Here is a 17,779-nt window from a genome sequence, read left to right as displayed (position 1 = left end):
TCCCAGCCCCAAGAACAAAGATGAACTAAAGTCCTTCCTTGGGCTATTGGAGTATATGTCCAAGTATGTTGACAATTTTGCTGACAAGTGTGAACCTATGAGAGAGCTCATGAAGAAAAACAAAGATTTCTTATGGAATGAGGAACATGATGCAGTGGTGAATTCATTAAAGGAGGAATTAATAACCTCTCCGGCATTAGGTACTTTTGACGCATCAAAAAAGACTATCCTGGCCACAGATGCTTCCAACAAGGGCCTGGGCCCGGCATTGATACAGAAGGATGGGAAAGAGGAGAAGATCATTGCATTTGCATCCAGGAGCCTTACAAACCCTGAACGGAATTATTCCGTAATTGAAAGGGAGGCTTTGGCCTGTTAAACATTTCAAGTTTTTCTTGTGGGGTTTAAGGTTCACCATCCGGACCGATCATAAACCCCTCACCTTCATATTCTCTGTGAAGGGGTTAGAAAATTGTAAACCTTGCATCAGCAGATGGATCCTGGGACTGGAACATTATAACTTCAATGTGGAGTATGTACCTGGCAAGGAAAATAAAATTGCGGACTTCCTGTCAAGGTCCCCGTTACCAGAAGTGGGGGACACAGAAGAAGCTCTGGACAGTCCCATATTAATGACGGAGATGCCTGCGATCACGGAAAAGGAATGGGAGGAAGACATGAAGGAAGACAGGGAGTTAAGTTCCCTAAAAGAATATATGGAAAAAGGATGGCCGAACAAGAAGAATGAACTTGAAGCCGGCATAGAGGAGTATTGGGAAGTTAAAAACAAATTAAGTGTCATCAAAGGAAGAATCTATCGCAATCATAGAGTGGTACCACCCAAGGGCCTCAGGAAGAAGGTCATTTACTTGGCACATCAAGGCCATCTGGGGCGAAGCCTTCCTAAAGCCAGAGTGTGATCTGGTTTCCCAGGATGGACGCCATGACTGAACAAGTTGTAAAGGATTGCCGAGCATGCGCCGAAAGCGACAAATCAAAGGCGGTGCAGAAGGCACCATTATCTCCAGTAAAGGTGCCAACCAAACTGTGGAGCATGCTGGCCATGGACATCATCGAACCTATGCAGGAATTAGGAGAAAGGCAGAGATTCATGCTGGTCTTAATTGATTGCACAACCCATTGGATCAAGCAGAAGTTCGTGCACAGTGTCACCACAAAGGTGGTGATTGAGTTCTTGAATGGAGTGTTAGTCGAAGAAGGCATACCGGCGACTTTGGTGACAGATAACGGAGTGCAGTTTATCTCAGATGAAATGCGTGCATTTCTCAAGGGAATGGACATTAAACATGAGACCACAGCTTTGTATTGCCCAAAAGCCAATGGCTTAGTCGAGCGTGAAAACAGAATCATAAAGGAACATTTCCAGTTAGCTGCCACCAACGGACATGACATAGAAGTGTCTGTGGGCATACCACACCTCCCCTAATAAGGTCACAGGCATTTCACCCTTAGTAGCATTGCGTGGTAGAGAACCTTGTACCAAGTTGAATCCTAGTTGGTTGAGTGGTGGTGAGGCTAGAGAAGTGGATCAGGAGGTAACAGCGGAAAAGATCCATCTACACCATCTACACCAAGACAATTACAAGCAGTGGTATGACACGAAACATGGGGTGAAGGATTCCCAGTGGGAGGTAGGTGACAGGGTACAAGCCAGGAGGAACAATAAAGTGGAAGCCACCCAAAGCAAATACTACACACCTTGTAAAATTGCCAAACTGCGTAAGAATGTATTTCAACTTGAAAATGGTCAATGGTGGAGTTTTGATGATATTGTAAATGCACATGAATAATGTTCTGTGTTCAGTTTAGCATCAAAATGGCGATATAGAATGTCTTCATTCCCACAACTGTGGGCCCAATTCTTTTGTTCATTGTCACCCATATGGAAGGGAGATGTGTTTTAATCTCCCAGTGGTACCTTCTGTCCACCCCTCCCCTCTATCCCAGTTGGTATCCCCTTCTCTGAAGCTTACAATAGAATGTTGGTGTACTCTCCAGTGAGGAGAGTGGATGGTTAACCTCTTAAGTGCTGCTGACGGCCAACGGTCGTCACAAGCGCTACCTCCCCAGTGCTGCGCACGACCATTGGACGTCCATTCAGCACTAGTTCCAATGGACAGCGCAGCACTGGGGAGGGATATTTGCGAAGCAGCTAAGGTGTTAATAAACAGCTCTTGTCTTCCACCGGAGTCCTTGTCATTACTTTTATAGTTCCAACATTAACCTGTTTAACAATGTCATGTGTTGCTTAGACTGTTAGGATTGTGTTTCATGCCAAACTAGAAAAGTAATCACAAAGTAATCTAAAAGTAATTACAAGCATTTTTGAACAGTGTATAAAAAGTTTTCTCAACTGCTAAAGTAATCTGAATGTTCCTACAAAACCAGCATTCACTGTATTTAGAAAAGTAACGTTGTATGAAGTTTAACTTACCTGCTAATAAGTACAATTTGGTTCTAGAAATAAAACCATGTAAACTTTTATGCAAACAATTGGTCTGGATTCAGTCTTTGTGTGTGTGACCATTTCCTGCCTGAGTGTGTACAACAAATGCTTAACAATACCCTCTGATAAGCCTGACAACTCACCCATACTACCACAAGAGTAAGGTATTATCTACTTTAGCCTCGGCTATACCTCTGGGGATCCACTGGACTGTGCACACTATACCTTACTTTGGTATAGTATATACAAAGCCAGCTTCTTACATTGTTGGCAGCGGTGGGATCTACAAATTTGCATTTGTTGACCACTTGATGAACACCTGATCACATGACTACAATACAAAAATTGCCTTTATCTCAACGAATTTTTGAATTGACGATTTATTCTACATTTTTAAAAGTCTTGCTAGGGCCTAAAAATTCACGATAGTTAATTAAGGGTAAACACATTCTCGTAGTATTTTAACCCACTCTTAGTAAAATGCCTGCAAAGAATATCTCGACCCCCTCCTCCCCCCCACCACCTCCATCTACATATAAGACAAAGTTGAAGTCTTTCTGCAAACTTAAAAGATGTCTGATCCTTCAAAGTCCAAGCTCCTGGACTTCTTGGCAGTGCATATAAGGACCACCCTTCTGAGAGGGAAGCTCCCACCTTAGAAATAGATGACACCAGTTATGGGGAGGACAACTCCCAACCTCCTCCACTAAATTGGGAGGACATGATTCCTGACACCCTGACTCCAAGGATAGTACTCTCAACACGTAGAACCCACACAGTTGGGTCAGGTCTTGGTGGGATTACAGAGGACAGCCTCAGTGAAGAAAACCTTTTAGCAAGGTTGACCAAAAGGTTATCTTAGCTCTGGAAAAAAAGGATTAGAGGTGGGCTGCCACATCAATAGTGGCAGCAATATCAAACCTATGGAGAAAAAAGGGAGTGTCCCCAAATATGAGGAAAGTGATATCACCAAATGGTTCACAGCCTTTGAGAGGGATTGTGGAAAAAGGAAAGTGAAGAAGTTGCACTCAGGGGGAACTTTACTTTGAGAAATGTTCTCTGGTAACTGCAGAGACAGACTACTGACTCTCACTGGTCCAGATGCTGAGGACCATGACCTCATTAAGGCCACCCTGATTTAGGGCTTTGGACTCACAAATGAGAAATATAACAAATGAGAAATATAGAATTTGACGGGGGGGGAGGCTCAGAAAACCCCAATCCAAACCTGGATTGATTTCATGGACTACTCAGTAAAAACTCTAATGGTTTTGGGGGGGGGGGGAGAGAGGGAGGAGAGGAGGGCTGCTAGCCCAAATCAGGTTGTGGTCTCCCCAAAGCTGCAGGTCTGCTTGGGAATTACCTGGAGACCTCTGCATGGGTTTAGGTAGAAAGGAAGACACATATAGCCATGCTGCAAATTCCCGAGTTTGTGTGTGTGTGTGTGTTCTATCTATCTATCTATCTATCTATCTATCTATCTATCTATCTATCTATCTATCTATCTATCTCCACCTAGTGGCATACTATATACAGAGCCAGTTTCCGACAACTGCTCAAGAGTGTCATGGGTGTAAAAGGATCTTCTTGTTGAGCAATTATGAAATGTACCAATATTGTGGACCTGGAACATTAGTCATGAATGTAATTTCTTAAATGCATTAATGCGCAGTAGCCTCTGACTGCCGAAAGGAGTTAAAAAAAACTTTAACAGGGACTGCAGTAGGCAGCCACTCCACAGATTTGCAAGTGAAAATGTCTACACTCTGGAACCAGGAGCACTAACAAGACACTTCATAACCTGGACTGAGGGGCAGCAGCCACTCACTCATATCTTGTGCGCTTTGGGTGTTCAGTTTCCAATAGAGCTGCGCTCTGCTCTCTAACCTCTTTACTTGCAACTTGGAGCACCCCAGTAGGCTTGCAGATTGTCATGTACACTGGAAGAAAAACCTAGGTAGGGTTAGCAAAATGCACAGCCCAAGCTTACAGTTTCAAAGTTAGTCCGAACTAGTGTCCTAATACTCGCATAGGTTTCTCAGAAATATTGTATGACTTGTGGTGATGTAAATTTGCTACCCTATTTCAACTTATTCCACAGATTTGCTGCACTGAATTTGTATCAAATATTTTTTCTTTCTTTTTAATGTACTGGTGGAGTGCCAGTAGTTGTGTGAATCGTTCACTCCCTAATAGGGTATCCTCTACCTCCAATTTATCTTGTTTCATTTTATTTTTAGTCTGGTGTGGATTTAACAAAGGACAACATGGCTCTCCAGAGAGTGAGAGAAGCATCTGAAAAAGCTAAATGTGAACTGTCCTCATCTGTTCAGGTAATCATTCATAGCTACTAATAGCTGAACACTGTTATTGTTGTATGCAAGGTTGATAGAGAAAGGTACATCTGGTAGCTGCAGATTAATGTTTTTGCACTGCTGCCAGATTTCCATTTTTTTCCATTTATAATCCTACTTACTCCCTCTCTCCCTGAGATATTCCATCCCCGGTCTAAACTTTAAATAAACCAGTCTTGTGGAAAGTTTCTGGTTACCCTAAATTATTAAAGTATCACCCTCTTGGTGGAATTGTGAGAATCTCATCATATAAAAAAACAAAACTCGGAGGTGATTTTATAGTGGTATATAAATACGTATGTGGCGTAGACTGGAAATAATTCTGTAGTCTTATATTTCACTTGATAACTCTTGTAATACTTTTGCTTTCTGCTGGTGTGGGATAATTGGAGTGTCTGGGAAGAAAAACATGATCCCAAATAAAGGTCCTATGGTCCATTATCAATCAAAAATGCATGATACACAAGCATCTTTTATACTGAGTGGGATACATATCTTGTTTATACAACCCCAGAAGTAGTGGTCTGTCCAACCTATCTGTATATATCAACATTTAACACTGACTTTACAAAATAGGTATTGGCAAGGCTGGTGGTCTGGCTTTGCAAAAACTGCGACTTTTTTGTGAGTATATTAAAATAACATTGAAAGTTATCAAGTAAAAATGCCACTATACACAGGTGGTGGCATTATATTTGCAAAACAATAAGTAAGAAATGACCGATCACAAAAAAGATAATTAAAAACAGAAATGAGTCTATATTCTCTTAGGCACTAAACTGGAATACCTGTGGGTGAATGTGCAAGAGTGATATGTCATCAATCACACTGAAAAATCAATTGCTGACATGGGCTGGCCCATTGCCTAGTATTATGTAGTGTGGGGATTGGAAGCAAAACACATATTGCATACAAACAGACCGTTGGACGTAGAGAGCTGAATGAAAGCCTTTTTATGTACTAAGAGGACCTACTTTTTGAGGGTACGTTTCCAACGAATCTCTACTGTTCCAGGAGAAGTTCCTTGCAGCTGATTGATCTGGAGTCTTGAGCTGTGTAATGTCTTTGCATTGGCTTCTTACCTGATCCTTCATTTCATTGTAGTGTTAAGCTTAATTTAATGGCATTCATGTTTCTTTTTATTTTTAACTCATTCTGAGTATTTCGTTAACATTAATAACCTACTTCCTAAATTTACATTTTGCATACATTCAAATTGTCTGAAATATTATGCTTTCTAGGATATATTTGCTGTACCAGTAGCTGGTCAGTCATTCTGTAAGTGACATTGTTCTTACAATCTCTGCTTTGTAAATCGGTCATATTGGTATTCTGTTAAATATTAAGCTCATGAAATAATAAAGGGCATGCAACTTTTAGTCTTGTAAGGGATGAGTGAGTTTCTGAAAATGGATTCTTAGAAAGAAGACATTGAATTCATCTTTTATAAATGATGTATAGAATTCTGTTTTGTTTCCTCTAGTTCCTTTAACTTGTCATTTTTGCTTTCAAATTTACTGATTTACATTTCTTTTCCTACGTGTTTTTGGCAGACTGACATCAATTTGCCTTATCTTACTATGGATGCCTCTGGACCAAAACACTTAAATATAAAGTTAACTCGTTCACAACTTGAAGGCATTGTTGCTGACCTGATCAGAAGAACTATTGCACCTTGCCAGAAAGCAATGCAGGATGCTGAAGTCTCTAAGAGTGATATTGGTGAAGTCCTCCTCGTTGGTGGTATGACCAGGATGCCTAAGGTACAATCTTTATTGTATTTTAGTATATTAAGACTCCGGTATTGTACCCTACTGTATAATCATACAGAATGACTGAACAAAATCCTGAGCTACCCATCTTGGTTGGCAAGTGTTCTATGTGACCTATTCCCAATAAGGATAGACATGGGTCCTTCAATGGATTGCCTATGATGTGCTTTACCTGATAAAAGGCGAAGGCCTCTCAGCTGAAAGTATCATGCAAACATCTTTAGGAAAACTAAAAAAATAGAAAAGCATATTCTTATTTTGTATTTGTGATTGCTGGCAAACTGGTCTGTGACCTGAAGAGACAAATCCAAAGGTCTGAGTGAGGAAATTGATCTACAACAACTTTTAGGATGCCCTGCAAGTGATGGGTAATTAGATATGCCTTGGCTAAATTGCAAAAAAAGAAAAAGGGCTGTACCAGTTAGGGTAACCTCAAGAGGAGCCTTAAAAGACTTTTCTTTTGGTATGATAGACTAGGTTGAACTTGTACGTTTAGGGCGGTTGGTGTGAGACATCCTGCCATGATTTACTCTGTTCCTCTTTCTCTTGCCCATTATTTACTGTCCTCTTTTGCATGAACAGTCTCCGCCTTTCCAGCTGCTAAGATTTCCTACCCGCTCTTTTATCATTTTGATTTTCACTGTTCTGCACCCTAATCCACCCCTTCTGTTTTGTGCCTGTTTCTGCCCCCTTGTTAAGTAGCCTAAGTTGCTTGTTGTTAGCGGACCACCTCTTTCTCTATTGGTTATGCCTGTCCTTCCTCCCGCTTTCCATTTCTTTTGCTGTCTCTGGAATGTTGCTTGCTCGGTGTCTCGCCTATTTTCAGTGTTCCTCCCTGTGCACTACTGCCCCAGCTTTTCCATCTGTGGTGGATATTTGAATGTGGAGGTGAGTGGGAGGCCTGTCCATCATGGAATGGGAAGAGACTGTCATTGTCTGTCCTTAAAGCATTACCCTAATATAAGGAGCACCTACAAAAACTGGTAACGTCTTAGTTTCTAAGGCCACATGCTTTCAGACTTGACCTATTAAATGCTTACATGGAGATGCACAGGTTCCTTGTAACATTCTGTTGTCTTTGAGACCTTGAAGGACTAATCTGCCTGCCATACGTTGGATGTTTACATTTACCAGCAATGTCAACCAGCAGCATCGTGCTTAGAGAGGTTTGAGCGTTGCTCTTTGTTCTGCATATTGCACCTGTGAGTTTATTTGAGACGTTTACTCCTACAAATGATTTTGACCAGGATTTAAAGATTTGATTCAGAGAAGAACTGTTTGTCACAGATGGAATTTTCGATGGATTCCATTGTGTGTTCACAATTTGAATGCATATTTCAAGGACTGGTCCAAATTTTACCAGTGAATTGTAGTTTCACTACTTTGTATTTGCTTCATATTACATGAGCTTTGTATCCAATGCATCCAATGTGTTTTTTTTTTTTTACTGAAAACTGTTTTAGTTGTGCAATTGGTGGTGGAAAAGAATACAAATTCTGCACTTCTCTTTGTGGGCCTTTCCTGTCTAAGCCTAATTACTAATGGTTACTCCAAGAGTTGCCACATGAAACCTTTTCTACTGGATTGCTATTGTAGGCAAAGCACAGAACCCAAGTTAATTTAATTACTATGTGTCTCGGAGTACAATGTTTTTGTTTCATAATTTCCTATTTTTGTATAACCCGTGCAAATGTTTTACAGCAATTACAGCAATTTCTTTTTTTCTTCATAGGTTCAGCAGACTGTTCAAGATTTGTTTGGCAGGGCTCCTAGTAAAGCGGTAAATCCTGATGAGGCTGTTGCTATTGGAGCTGCTATTCAGGGTGGTGTTTTGGCAGGTGATGTCACAGATGTTCTCCTGTTGGATGTCACACCACTTTCCCTTGGTATTGAAACACTTGGGGGCGTCTTTACCAAACTTATCAACAGGAACACTACCATTCCAACAAAAAAGAGCCAGGTACTTTTTTTATTTGTTGTATTAAGCAAGATGGAGCCAAGAGGCTTGAATAAAAGATTAATGTTATGACTATCCAACTCATTTGATTGCCCTTATGACCTATATATATTGTATTGTAATTGCATTTATATAGCGCTTACTACCCCTGACGAGGCGTTTAAGTGCTTTTTCGGCGAGTAGCACGCTACTCCGGAACCCAAGAAGGATTAGTGTTGAATTAGTATAGTGAAATATGAAAGTAATTTCAGTGGTTGATAGGTTACTCAGTTATTTGGATTGAGAAGAGGAGCAGAGGGAAAGAGGTTTGCATTTTTATAGCGCTTGTTATCCAGTATTGGGGTATCTTTCATAGATTCACATGCCTGAATCATTCCCCGTCGTCGAGGTTGGAGTCCCACGGTAAAAAAATATACAATAGCAGTGCCTAAAAACTTTCTTGTAGTAGTCTGGAAAGCCTAAAGGCCTAGCTAGGCCCAAAACTTAGCAGCCTATCTACCTCATTATGTAAAAAGACCTGAAATAATAGCCTCAGCCAATCAGCTGTCCTCACCCTCTAGAACCTTCCCAGCTCAGGCAGTTCTCCGCAGATTTTCACCGCACTTCGTGTGTAAGGGAGTCTCCCTGAGTGCCTACTCAGTTTTTGTCTTTTTTTCTCTTCAAAATGTCTGAAAAGAAGGCTCTTTTCAAGGCTTGTGGAACTTGCTTTAAGAAGAGGGTCCATGTGGACGACCAGCACTCTGACTGCATTTATTGTTTGCACCCCTCACATGTTGTGAAGGATTGTAGAATTTGCCGTACATTCCCTTCAAAAACTATCAGGGATAGAGAGGCAAGGGTTCTTTTGTGGTTAAAATCATCTTCCACAGATAATGCGGACAAGGCCTCTACCTCCAGCAAGAGAGCCAGATCCAGAGAGAGCTCTTCCCCTGAGAGGAAGAAAAAACTTAAATCCTCTCAAAGAGTCTCAGAACCCTCAGAGTGCATCGCTTCCTTCAGGACCGTCCACTGTGAGTACTACTACTTTGACGTCTACCTCTTCAATTTCTTCTGTTACGGTCACCACTTCGGCTATTACTTCTCCTGTGGTGTCTGCTAAAATTTTGACGTCGATCATAGTCGACTGTCCCGTCGTCGACGGCTCCATCGACTAAGATCCCTTCAGCCATGTCGACTAAGGCTCCGTCGACTAAATCTACAGGCCCGTCGACGGCAGTTCCATCGACTAAGTCATCAGCGGCCTTGTCGACGAAGGGCTTGTCGACGAAGACACCATCGACGGCCTCGTCGACAAAGGATTCGTCGTCGAAGACACCATCGACGGACTCGTCGACGAAGACACCATCGACGGACTCGTCGACGAAGACACCATCGTCGACGAAGTGTCCGTCGATAAAGACATCATCGACGGTCTCGTCGACGGCAACATCAATACAGTCGACGGCAGCTCCGTCTGCGGAAATGTCATCTGCAATTCCAATGTCGACAGGTTCGTCGTCAACGAATTATGAGAGCATTGACATCAGCTCATCTAATGCACAGCACACCTCCAAAGAGGATGCAATATACTCATTTTCAGATGAAAACTTATCTCAGAGACTACTCTCACATTTCTCCACTCGTTCCATCACATCTTTTGGAGACTTATATGGACGAAGAATCGGATGACGGCAAAGAGGATGAGGGACCTTTTGGGGTTGCCCGTCACCCTTCACAATTGAACATCAAATATCAGGAGGATGATGAGTACTATGACCAGGAGCATTATGCGAATGAAGAGTTGTCAATGCCATACCATTCGCCCCATACGAGACCCTCTCGTTCAGAGGACACAAGTCATCTCCCACCTACTTTGATCCAAGATTTACAAGCTATGCTGGCAGACTATCGCCAGAGATTTCCTCCAGCTCCAGTTACACCTTCTGTGCAGCCTGTCCCAGTTATCATACCAAGGCCTCCTTCACCGCAAGCTTCATTGTCCCCAAGGCAGGACACTGGCCCTACACCCCAAGCTGACACTGATACCTCTTCTCAGGATGATAATGAGAGCAGGGAAGAGGGCGAGTTGCCGGATTATACACCTACGGATCCGTGGGATGATTATGTCATTCCCATGCCTTCACCACCTGTTCAACGCCCGTCGGATTCTCCGCCTGAGGATATTGGCGGATTTCACAATCTTATGCACCGTGCTGCTAGTAGATTTGAATTTCATTACAAGACAGGAGGCTACATTATGCATTAATCCTTTTAATGCAGCTCACACAGACGCTTACATCACAAAGACTAGAATAAGAACAAAGTGACATCACAGTATCCATAAAAGGCGTGTGCCAGGGAAGATCAGCCTCTTTTAAATGCCTTGAACGACAGGTCAAACGAAGAATACATCTTAAAACTTGAAGGAAGTATTGTTGAAACTTGGAAAATCCTTGGAGATTCATCAATTCGAATTGTCTGAAAGAAAATAAAGGAAATCAAGAAAGGCACAAAGTAACCTTCAGAAGAAGCAACAAGAAAAGCATAACATAAGGTTAAAAGGTATGAAACATTGAAAACATTGTAAACCAAATCAATCCTCAATATCCCTCAAGGGAGGGACGGGAGGGATAATGTTAGCCTCCGTGTCTTTAATGAAATCCAGATTCTCTGGTCATGTTAATAGGAGAATCGCAATTTCATTACAAGACAGGAGGCTACATTATGCATGTTGGTAGCCTTGAATCACAACCGATTGGTTTACAATAATGATGGGCAAAGGTAGAGGCATTAGACCAATCAGCAGCCTTAAGGATAGCATCCAACTTACCACCCGACCAGTATGACTTGCTGGCCATTGCGCTTCTTAGTGAGTGAGCTTGAAATTTTGAAAGGTCAATACCAGCGAAGTTCATAGCCAATTTAACCCACCTTGCGATAGAGCAGGATGAGATGGATTTAAAGGGTTTAACGTAGGAAACAAGAAGTTGATTTGCATCAGGGGGTCGAAGATTAGACATCCTGGAGTCGTATTCCTTCATACAATCAACCACACAGAGTTTTTTGCAAAAATCAAAACGTGGATAGAAGATAAAGTCAGACATGGTCTTAGTTCTCCTAAAAATTTCAAATTTAACACCAAACATGTCATAACATCTATTAGAGCTGGCCAGAGCTTTAACATCTGAAACTCTGCGACAGGAGATTAAACAAAGAAGAGAGGCAAGTTTAATTGAAAGACATTTTCTGTTAAGAAGGGAGTTATCAGGCCAGGAGAAAAAAAGGTCAAGCAATAGTTTAACATCCCAAACAGATTGATATTTAGGCCTGAGGGGCCTTTTAAATCTGATACTTTTAAGGACTCTACAAATAATAGCGTTCTTACCTACCGTTTTACCGTTGACAATAGAGTGACCTGCGGAAATGGCAGACTATAACAGTTAATGGATCTATAGGAGAGACCACTGTCAAAGTTCCACTAGGAAATTGACTATATTAACGATAGGAGCTTCCAAGGGATCCAAGTCCCTTTCCAAGCACCAACTAGACCATAGGGGTATCGCAGAGTCACCAGAGCTATACCTATTATCGATTACATATGGAAGGAGGGCCTTAACAATATGAAAACCCCTTCTTCCATTCCGGCAGTCCTTCCAAGAATTGAGAAAAAGTATCGAGCTCCACCTGATACTCCATCTTGCTTAATTGGACACCCTCGACCGGACTCTGTCATATCTCAGGCAGCACAACAGAGGTCCAAGAACCCTTCAACTCCCAATTTCGACGCCACCTGCAATTGGAAAGAAGTTCTCTGCTAATGCAGCGGCCTCCATTAAGGCAGCAAATTCACTAGCAATTCTGGCCCGTTATGATAGACAGATGTGGTCAGATCTGTCTGAGTTCCTTGATCTGATCCCTAAGGATCGTCAACAGGAGGTACGCAGAATCGTACTTGAGGGAGAAAGGGCGGCATCGGAAATCATTGATTGTGCCCTTGATATTTCCAACACCAACTTTAGGCAATTGGCGGGAGCAGCAGTCCTTTGGCGCCAAGGTTGGCTTATGGCTACCACCTTCAGACCGGAGGTCCAAATGAAGATCTTGGACATGGCGTACGATGGGGATTTTTTTGGAAAACACATCGATGATGCTTTACTGGCAATAAAAACGGATACGGACACTGCCAAATCTCTAGGTACCCTGCAATACAAGAGGGGGTCCTTTAGAGGAGCAAGAGGCCGTGGTTACTCTTCCAGAGGGAACTATTCCAACCAGCAAAATCAACAGTACCAGTCCCAGTACAAACAACCGTACTATCTGTCATCCTACAGACAACCTGCCTCTTGTAGTTTCTCTCGTCAGGGAGGGAAACGGCGCTCAAATAATCAAGGGCGTGATTCCAACAAGCGCCAATGAGCTTTGCCGGACGCCAGTCATTTATCTTCCCCTTCCCGTGGGCGCCAAAATTTCCGCTTTTTACCAACAGTGCCGGAAAATCTCTTCGGATCAGTGGGTCCTAGATCTTGTCAGGAATGGGCACACTCTGGAGTTTTTACAGAAACCACCAACAGCGCCGCCCAGGGGTCCCCCTCGTCTTCACTTATTATTCAAAGAGGCCTTAAAGATGCTACGCAAGAATGCGATAGAACGAGTTCCTGCCTCTCAGAAAGGGAAAGGATTTTATTCTCTCTTCTTCCTCGTAGATAAAAATTCAGGAGAGTGGCATCCAATATTAGATCCGCGCAAACTCAACATATCTAAAGAAGCAGAGTTTTCGGATGGTAACGTGTTATAATCTACTGTTGCATTTTCCCTTGCCTATGTTTCTCTTCCTTCTGCTCAGCCAGAATGAGTTTTGGTGTGCCTGGAGATGTCTGGAATGTTGGATGATTGATGATGTCATGGAATGATGGGTGCCTGGTGAGGTTGTGAGTGTCAGTTGGAGTGTGCAGGCTAAGCAGGACAGAGGCTGCTCCTGGTGGGGCATCACATGGACTTACCATCTTCCTGTGTCTAATTGATGTTGTTAACTTATCAATAAATCTACTATATTTATCTACACATCATCCGGCTACTGAGGATTACGTATTTACAATACTGGCGACGAGGTAAAAGAAACTGCGTGTTGCTGAAGGATTACCCTGGATTACCCTGGAACTAAGGATTTGACGAACTACAAGAACTCATGAACAATACTCTCAAGAAAGATTACAAAAAACTACGCTCTGGTAAGCCCCACCAGTGTTCTTGGTCAACAGGACAGCCTGCAGTCCAGAGCGTTTGTTGGCTTTCCTGTGAACAAAAGTATTGGATTTACCAGCCTTGCATGTTATCTGCCTTTATCTGTTAATTTGACTTTCACATGCTGACTGTGGTAGAGTAATGTGGAGATTATTATGGAGGGCAGTTTCCTTTCTGCCTTGCCCTGCTGCCGGTTTTAATCTCTATTTTGGAGCGCTGTCCTGCTGCCCGTTGAGTTTGACCTGAGACCAGAGGCGGCGGGCGGCGAGTTTTCACTTCGCAATATTGACGAGTGAAGCGGACTGGGTGCGAGTGTGGAAACAAGGTCAAGAGTCAAGTGTCCTCACACACAAAGGGACTTTGCTGTTGTTGTGAGGAGACTTTCACTACTGGAATGCGCAACAGTTAATTAGATGCTGCACTTCACATACTTATGCGGACTCTTTGGGGTATGTCCAGTTCGAGGCATGTGGGCTGCTGAATTCATATCTGTGCATAGATCGCCGCCTAGTGTTGGGTCCGGATGATTGCACATTGTTGTCCTGGAAGAGTCTTCGAAGTATCACGAGATAGGTGGCTCCTCCCCTGGACTACAGTGCGCATGGGCATCGCCTCCATCCCCAGATTGTTTTTTTCCGCCATTGGGTTCGGATGTGTTTCGGTTCCCTCTGTCGGAATCGATAGTTGTAAAACTTTTCTAACTCGAGACCAAAAGGTCTTTAGGCTGGGCGTCGGTATCGTTTCGTTCGGGTTTTGTCTGTTCTCAGCTCCGAACTCTTGCTACCCATCCGCGTGCTCTCGGCGCGGACGGGCCTACTCGACGCTCCAGACATGGAACGGACTCTGTTCAAAAGGTGCCCGGTGTGCACCTCCAAGTATTCACACCTCGGTGCACCCTGTGTGCAACAAATGTTTGTCACCGGACCATGATGAGGCCAGGTGTATGGCCTGCTCGAAGTTCCGGTGCAAGAAGACTCAAGATTCGTCGGGCCGCTAGACTCCAGGCCCAGTTATCGGCAACCTCGGCACCCCCGCCGGACGACATCTTCGAAGAATCTGTTGAAGACGACGATGTCATGCGGGTTTCGGACTCTAGTCCCGCGTCTGAGGGGGATGCCTATGACGCGGGAGACGAGGACTTTGACGAAGCCGGCGACGAGGTAGGGGACGACGATGGGGCAATTGCCACCGTGGGGGACAGCTCGGAGGAAGAGTGTCCCCAGACTGACTCGGGGGTCAATCCCCTTCATGCGGCCCAGGTCGAGGGATCGCCTTCGGGCCTTACCCAAGACCTCGTTACTAGTCCAGCAGCCCCGCCTCCGGGCCCGGTCACGGACATTTCTAAGGCGCCACTCCCGTTAACAAAAACGAAAGTGAAGCCATTGGGATCCACTCCTCCGGTTTCGATACCGAAAGTGAAAGCTGCACTGGTGCAGAAGGCTCTGGAGGCGTCGTCTTCCAAAAAATTCAAAATGGCCGACCTGAAGAGCCGTGCCAAGATGGCCGACCCGAAGGCCTCGGGATCGACGCCGAAGACGAAGTCGACCGACGCGGCCGCGTCGGCGCCGAAGATGGTCGAGGTCGATGACCCGAAGAAAGCTTCGAAGAAGCGTCAAGGCGATTACACGGCTCCGCCCGTCGGGGACAGGGACCGTGAAGTGTCGGCTCCGAAGACATTGCCTCTCGCCGACCCGACTCCCGAAGATCGCTCGAGCCGGTCAAGCCCTCCACGGCCTTGACGAAGAAGGTCGCGGAGTCCCTGCAACGGATTCGGAAGGACGCTGTGGTTCCCGAACCAGGGGATGTGGTGCCGAAGCACACAACAAAGCCCACAAAGGCGCAAACGCCTATCCGCTTTTCCCTGCCGCCGAAGTCGGCGCCGAAGGCTTTCGCTCCGAAGCATGGGGCAGGTGTGCCCTCGAAGCAGGTGTCGACGCCCGAAGTGGCACTGGTGGTGGCGAAGCCTCGGCTCCAGCCGCTTGCAGAGGAAGAGCGTCGAGAGGTCATCATCGACGCCAATACCGGAAAACTGTCTCTCCTCAAAAGGAAAATCACCACGGAGCCGGTGTTGGAACATTTTCGTATTCCTCTCAAACATAAGAAGGATTCTGCGGGTACTTCGGCCCCGATCGAGCCTGCCTCTCCACAAGCTTTAGAACATTCGCCACCGCGTTCCAACGCAGGGGATGGTGACGATGAGGAGCTCGAGTACAACTATCCGGCGTACTCGGATCCGGAGGAGGAACATGAGCCTTGGTCTGCCGGAGGCGACCCGGACGACCCGCAATCGGGTCAGGAACCACAGCTCTTTGCTGCAAAGACCTCACCGACGGAGGACTCGGCGGCCTTCAACGCTTTGATTGAGCGAGCTGCAGCTAACCATGAAGTCGAGCTGCACTCAGATCCTGTGGATGTGGACTTTTTGTTTGACACTTTCTCAGTGGCTGAAAAGTCAGTCAAGACATTGCCAATGCTCAAGGGAGTGCTAAAGCACGCGACTGAGGTCTTCAAAGAGCCCACCCGGGCACGTGTCATCAATCCTCGCATTGACAAAAAATATAAGGCAGCGCCCTCGGGTCCAACATACATCAAGGGACACTTGCCACTGGACTCGTTGGTGGTATCCAACGCACGCAAGAGGGCGAACTCGCAGACCACTGGTGATGCTCCTCCCCCAGACAAAGAGTCTAAAATATTTGAGGCCTCAGGGAAACGGATTGCTGCACAGGCAGCTAATATTTGGCGTATCTCAAACACGCAGGCCCTACTTGCACGCTACGATAGGGCTCATTATGACACCCTAGAAACACTGCTGCAACACTTGCCTGACCAGTACAAGGAGGCAGGGGAAATGTTAATTCAGGAAGGAAAGCTCATCACAAACGTTTCCATCAAATGTGCGCTGGACGTGGCTGACACAGCCTCCAGGGCAATCAACACTAGTGTGTTGCTGAGGAGACATGCATGGCTTAGGATATCAGGTTTCAAACCGGATATACAAACAACCATCCTGAACCAAACAGTTAATCCTGACCACCTGTTCGGCCCTGAGGTGGATGCGACACTGGAAAAAATGAAGAAAGACACAGACACTGCTAAGTCTATGGGGGCCCTCCAGTCTCAGCAGTTTCGGGGTGGTTCCTTTCGCCGCTCCAATACCAGAGGCACCTCAAGGGGTCAGGCATCGCAGTCCACACAGTATTATAAAAGTAATACCCAAACCTCATACACCAACAAGGGTAGAGGTGGCTACAGAGGCAACAACAGCTCCAGGTCCACCACCGCCAACAAGCAGTGACGCCTTGTCACTGCCCCCCGACCACACAACACCGGTCGGGGGGAGACTCCAGCAGTTCCTGCCCGCGTGGAAATCCATCACCACGGACAAGTGGGTCAAGTCTCTTACCCAGTACGGTTACTGTCTGGAACTTACTTCCACTCCACCAAACATACCTCCAAGAAGCCGTCCTATGTCCGGCGAGCACTTGCACTTGTTGCAGCAGGAAGTTCAGGTCATGCTGCAAAAAGGGGCAATAGAGCTCGTCCCACTGCAAGAAAGGGGTACAGGAGTTTACTCTCTGTACTTTCTAATCCCCAAAAAGGACGGATCCCTACGGCCCATCCTGGACCTCAGGCCCCTCAACTGGTACATTCTCTCGGAGCATTTCCATATGCTCACGTTGCAGCAGGTACTCCCTCTGCTTCAACAGGGGGACTTCCTGGCTACGTTGGATCTAAAAGATGCATACTTTCATATCCCCCTGCATCCTTCCCACAGGAAGTATCTCAGATTCACGATTCAAGACCAGCACTACCAGTTCAGGGTTCTGCCGTTCGGGGTCACCACAGCGCCAAGGGTCTTTACGAAGTGCCTGGCGACTGTGGCGGCGCATCTACGCCGCCAGAACGTCCACGTCTACCCTTACCTGGACGACTGGCTCATTCAGGCAAAAACAGAACAGCAGTGCGCCGACCACGTGTCCCGCACCATTCATCTCCTGCACGATCT

At 45.2% G+C, this 17,779-nt stretch overlaps 1 protein-coding gene across 1 annotated transcript in view; it reads left to right on the top strand.

Annotated features, from left to right (window-relative positions):
- Window positions 1-17,779, top strand: part of HSPA9 (heat shock protein family A (Hsp70) member 9) — a 373,785-nt gene that overhangs the window by 160,669 nt on the left and 195,337 nt on the right. Inside the window, exons 9-11 of the mRNA XM_086931445.1 lie at window positions 4,708-4,800; window positions 6,375-6,584; window positions 8,326-8,553. Coding sequence (XP_086787571.1) covers window positions 4,708-4,800; window positions 6,375-6,584; window positions 8,326-8,553 — 531 coding nt within the window. The remainder of the gene's footprint in view (window positions 1-4,707; window positions 4,801-6,374; window positions 6,585-8,325; window positions 8,554-17,779) is intronic.

This window comes from Lissotriton vulgaris, chromosome 7 (genome assembly GCF_964263255.1).
Source record: "Lissotriton vulgaris chromosome 7, aLisVul1.2, whole genome shotgun sequence".
Lineage (NCBI taxonomy): Eukaryota > Metazoa > Chordata > Amphibia > Caudata > Salamandridae > Lissotriton > Lissotriton vulgaris.
The sequence above is the reverse complement of the archived record's forward strand: the minus strand, read 5'-3'. Positions and strand labels throughout refer to the sequence as shown.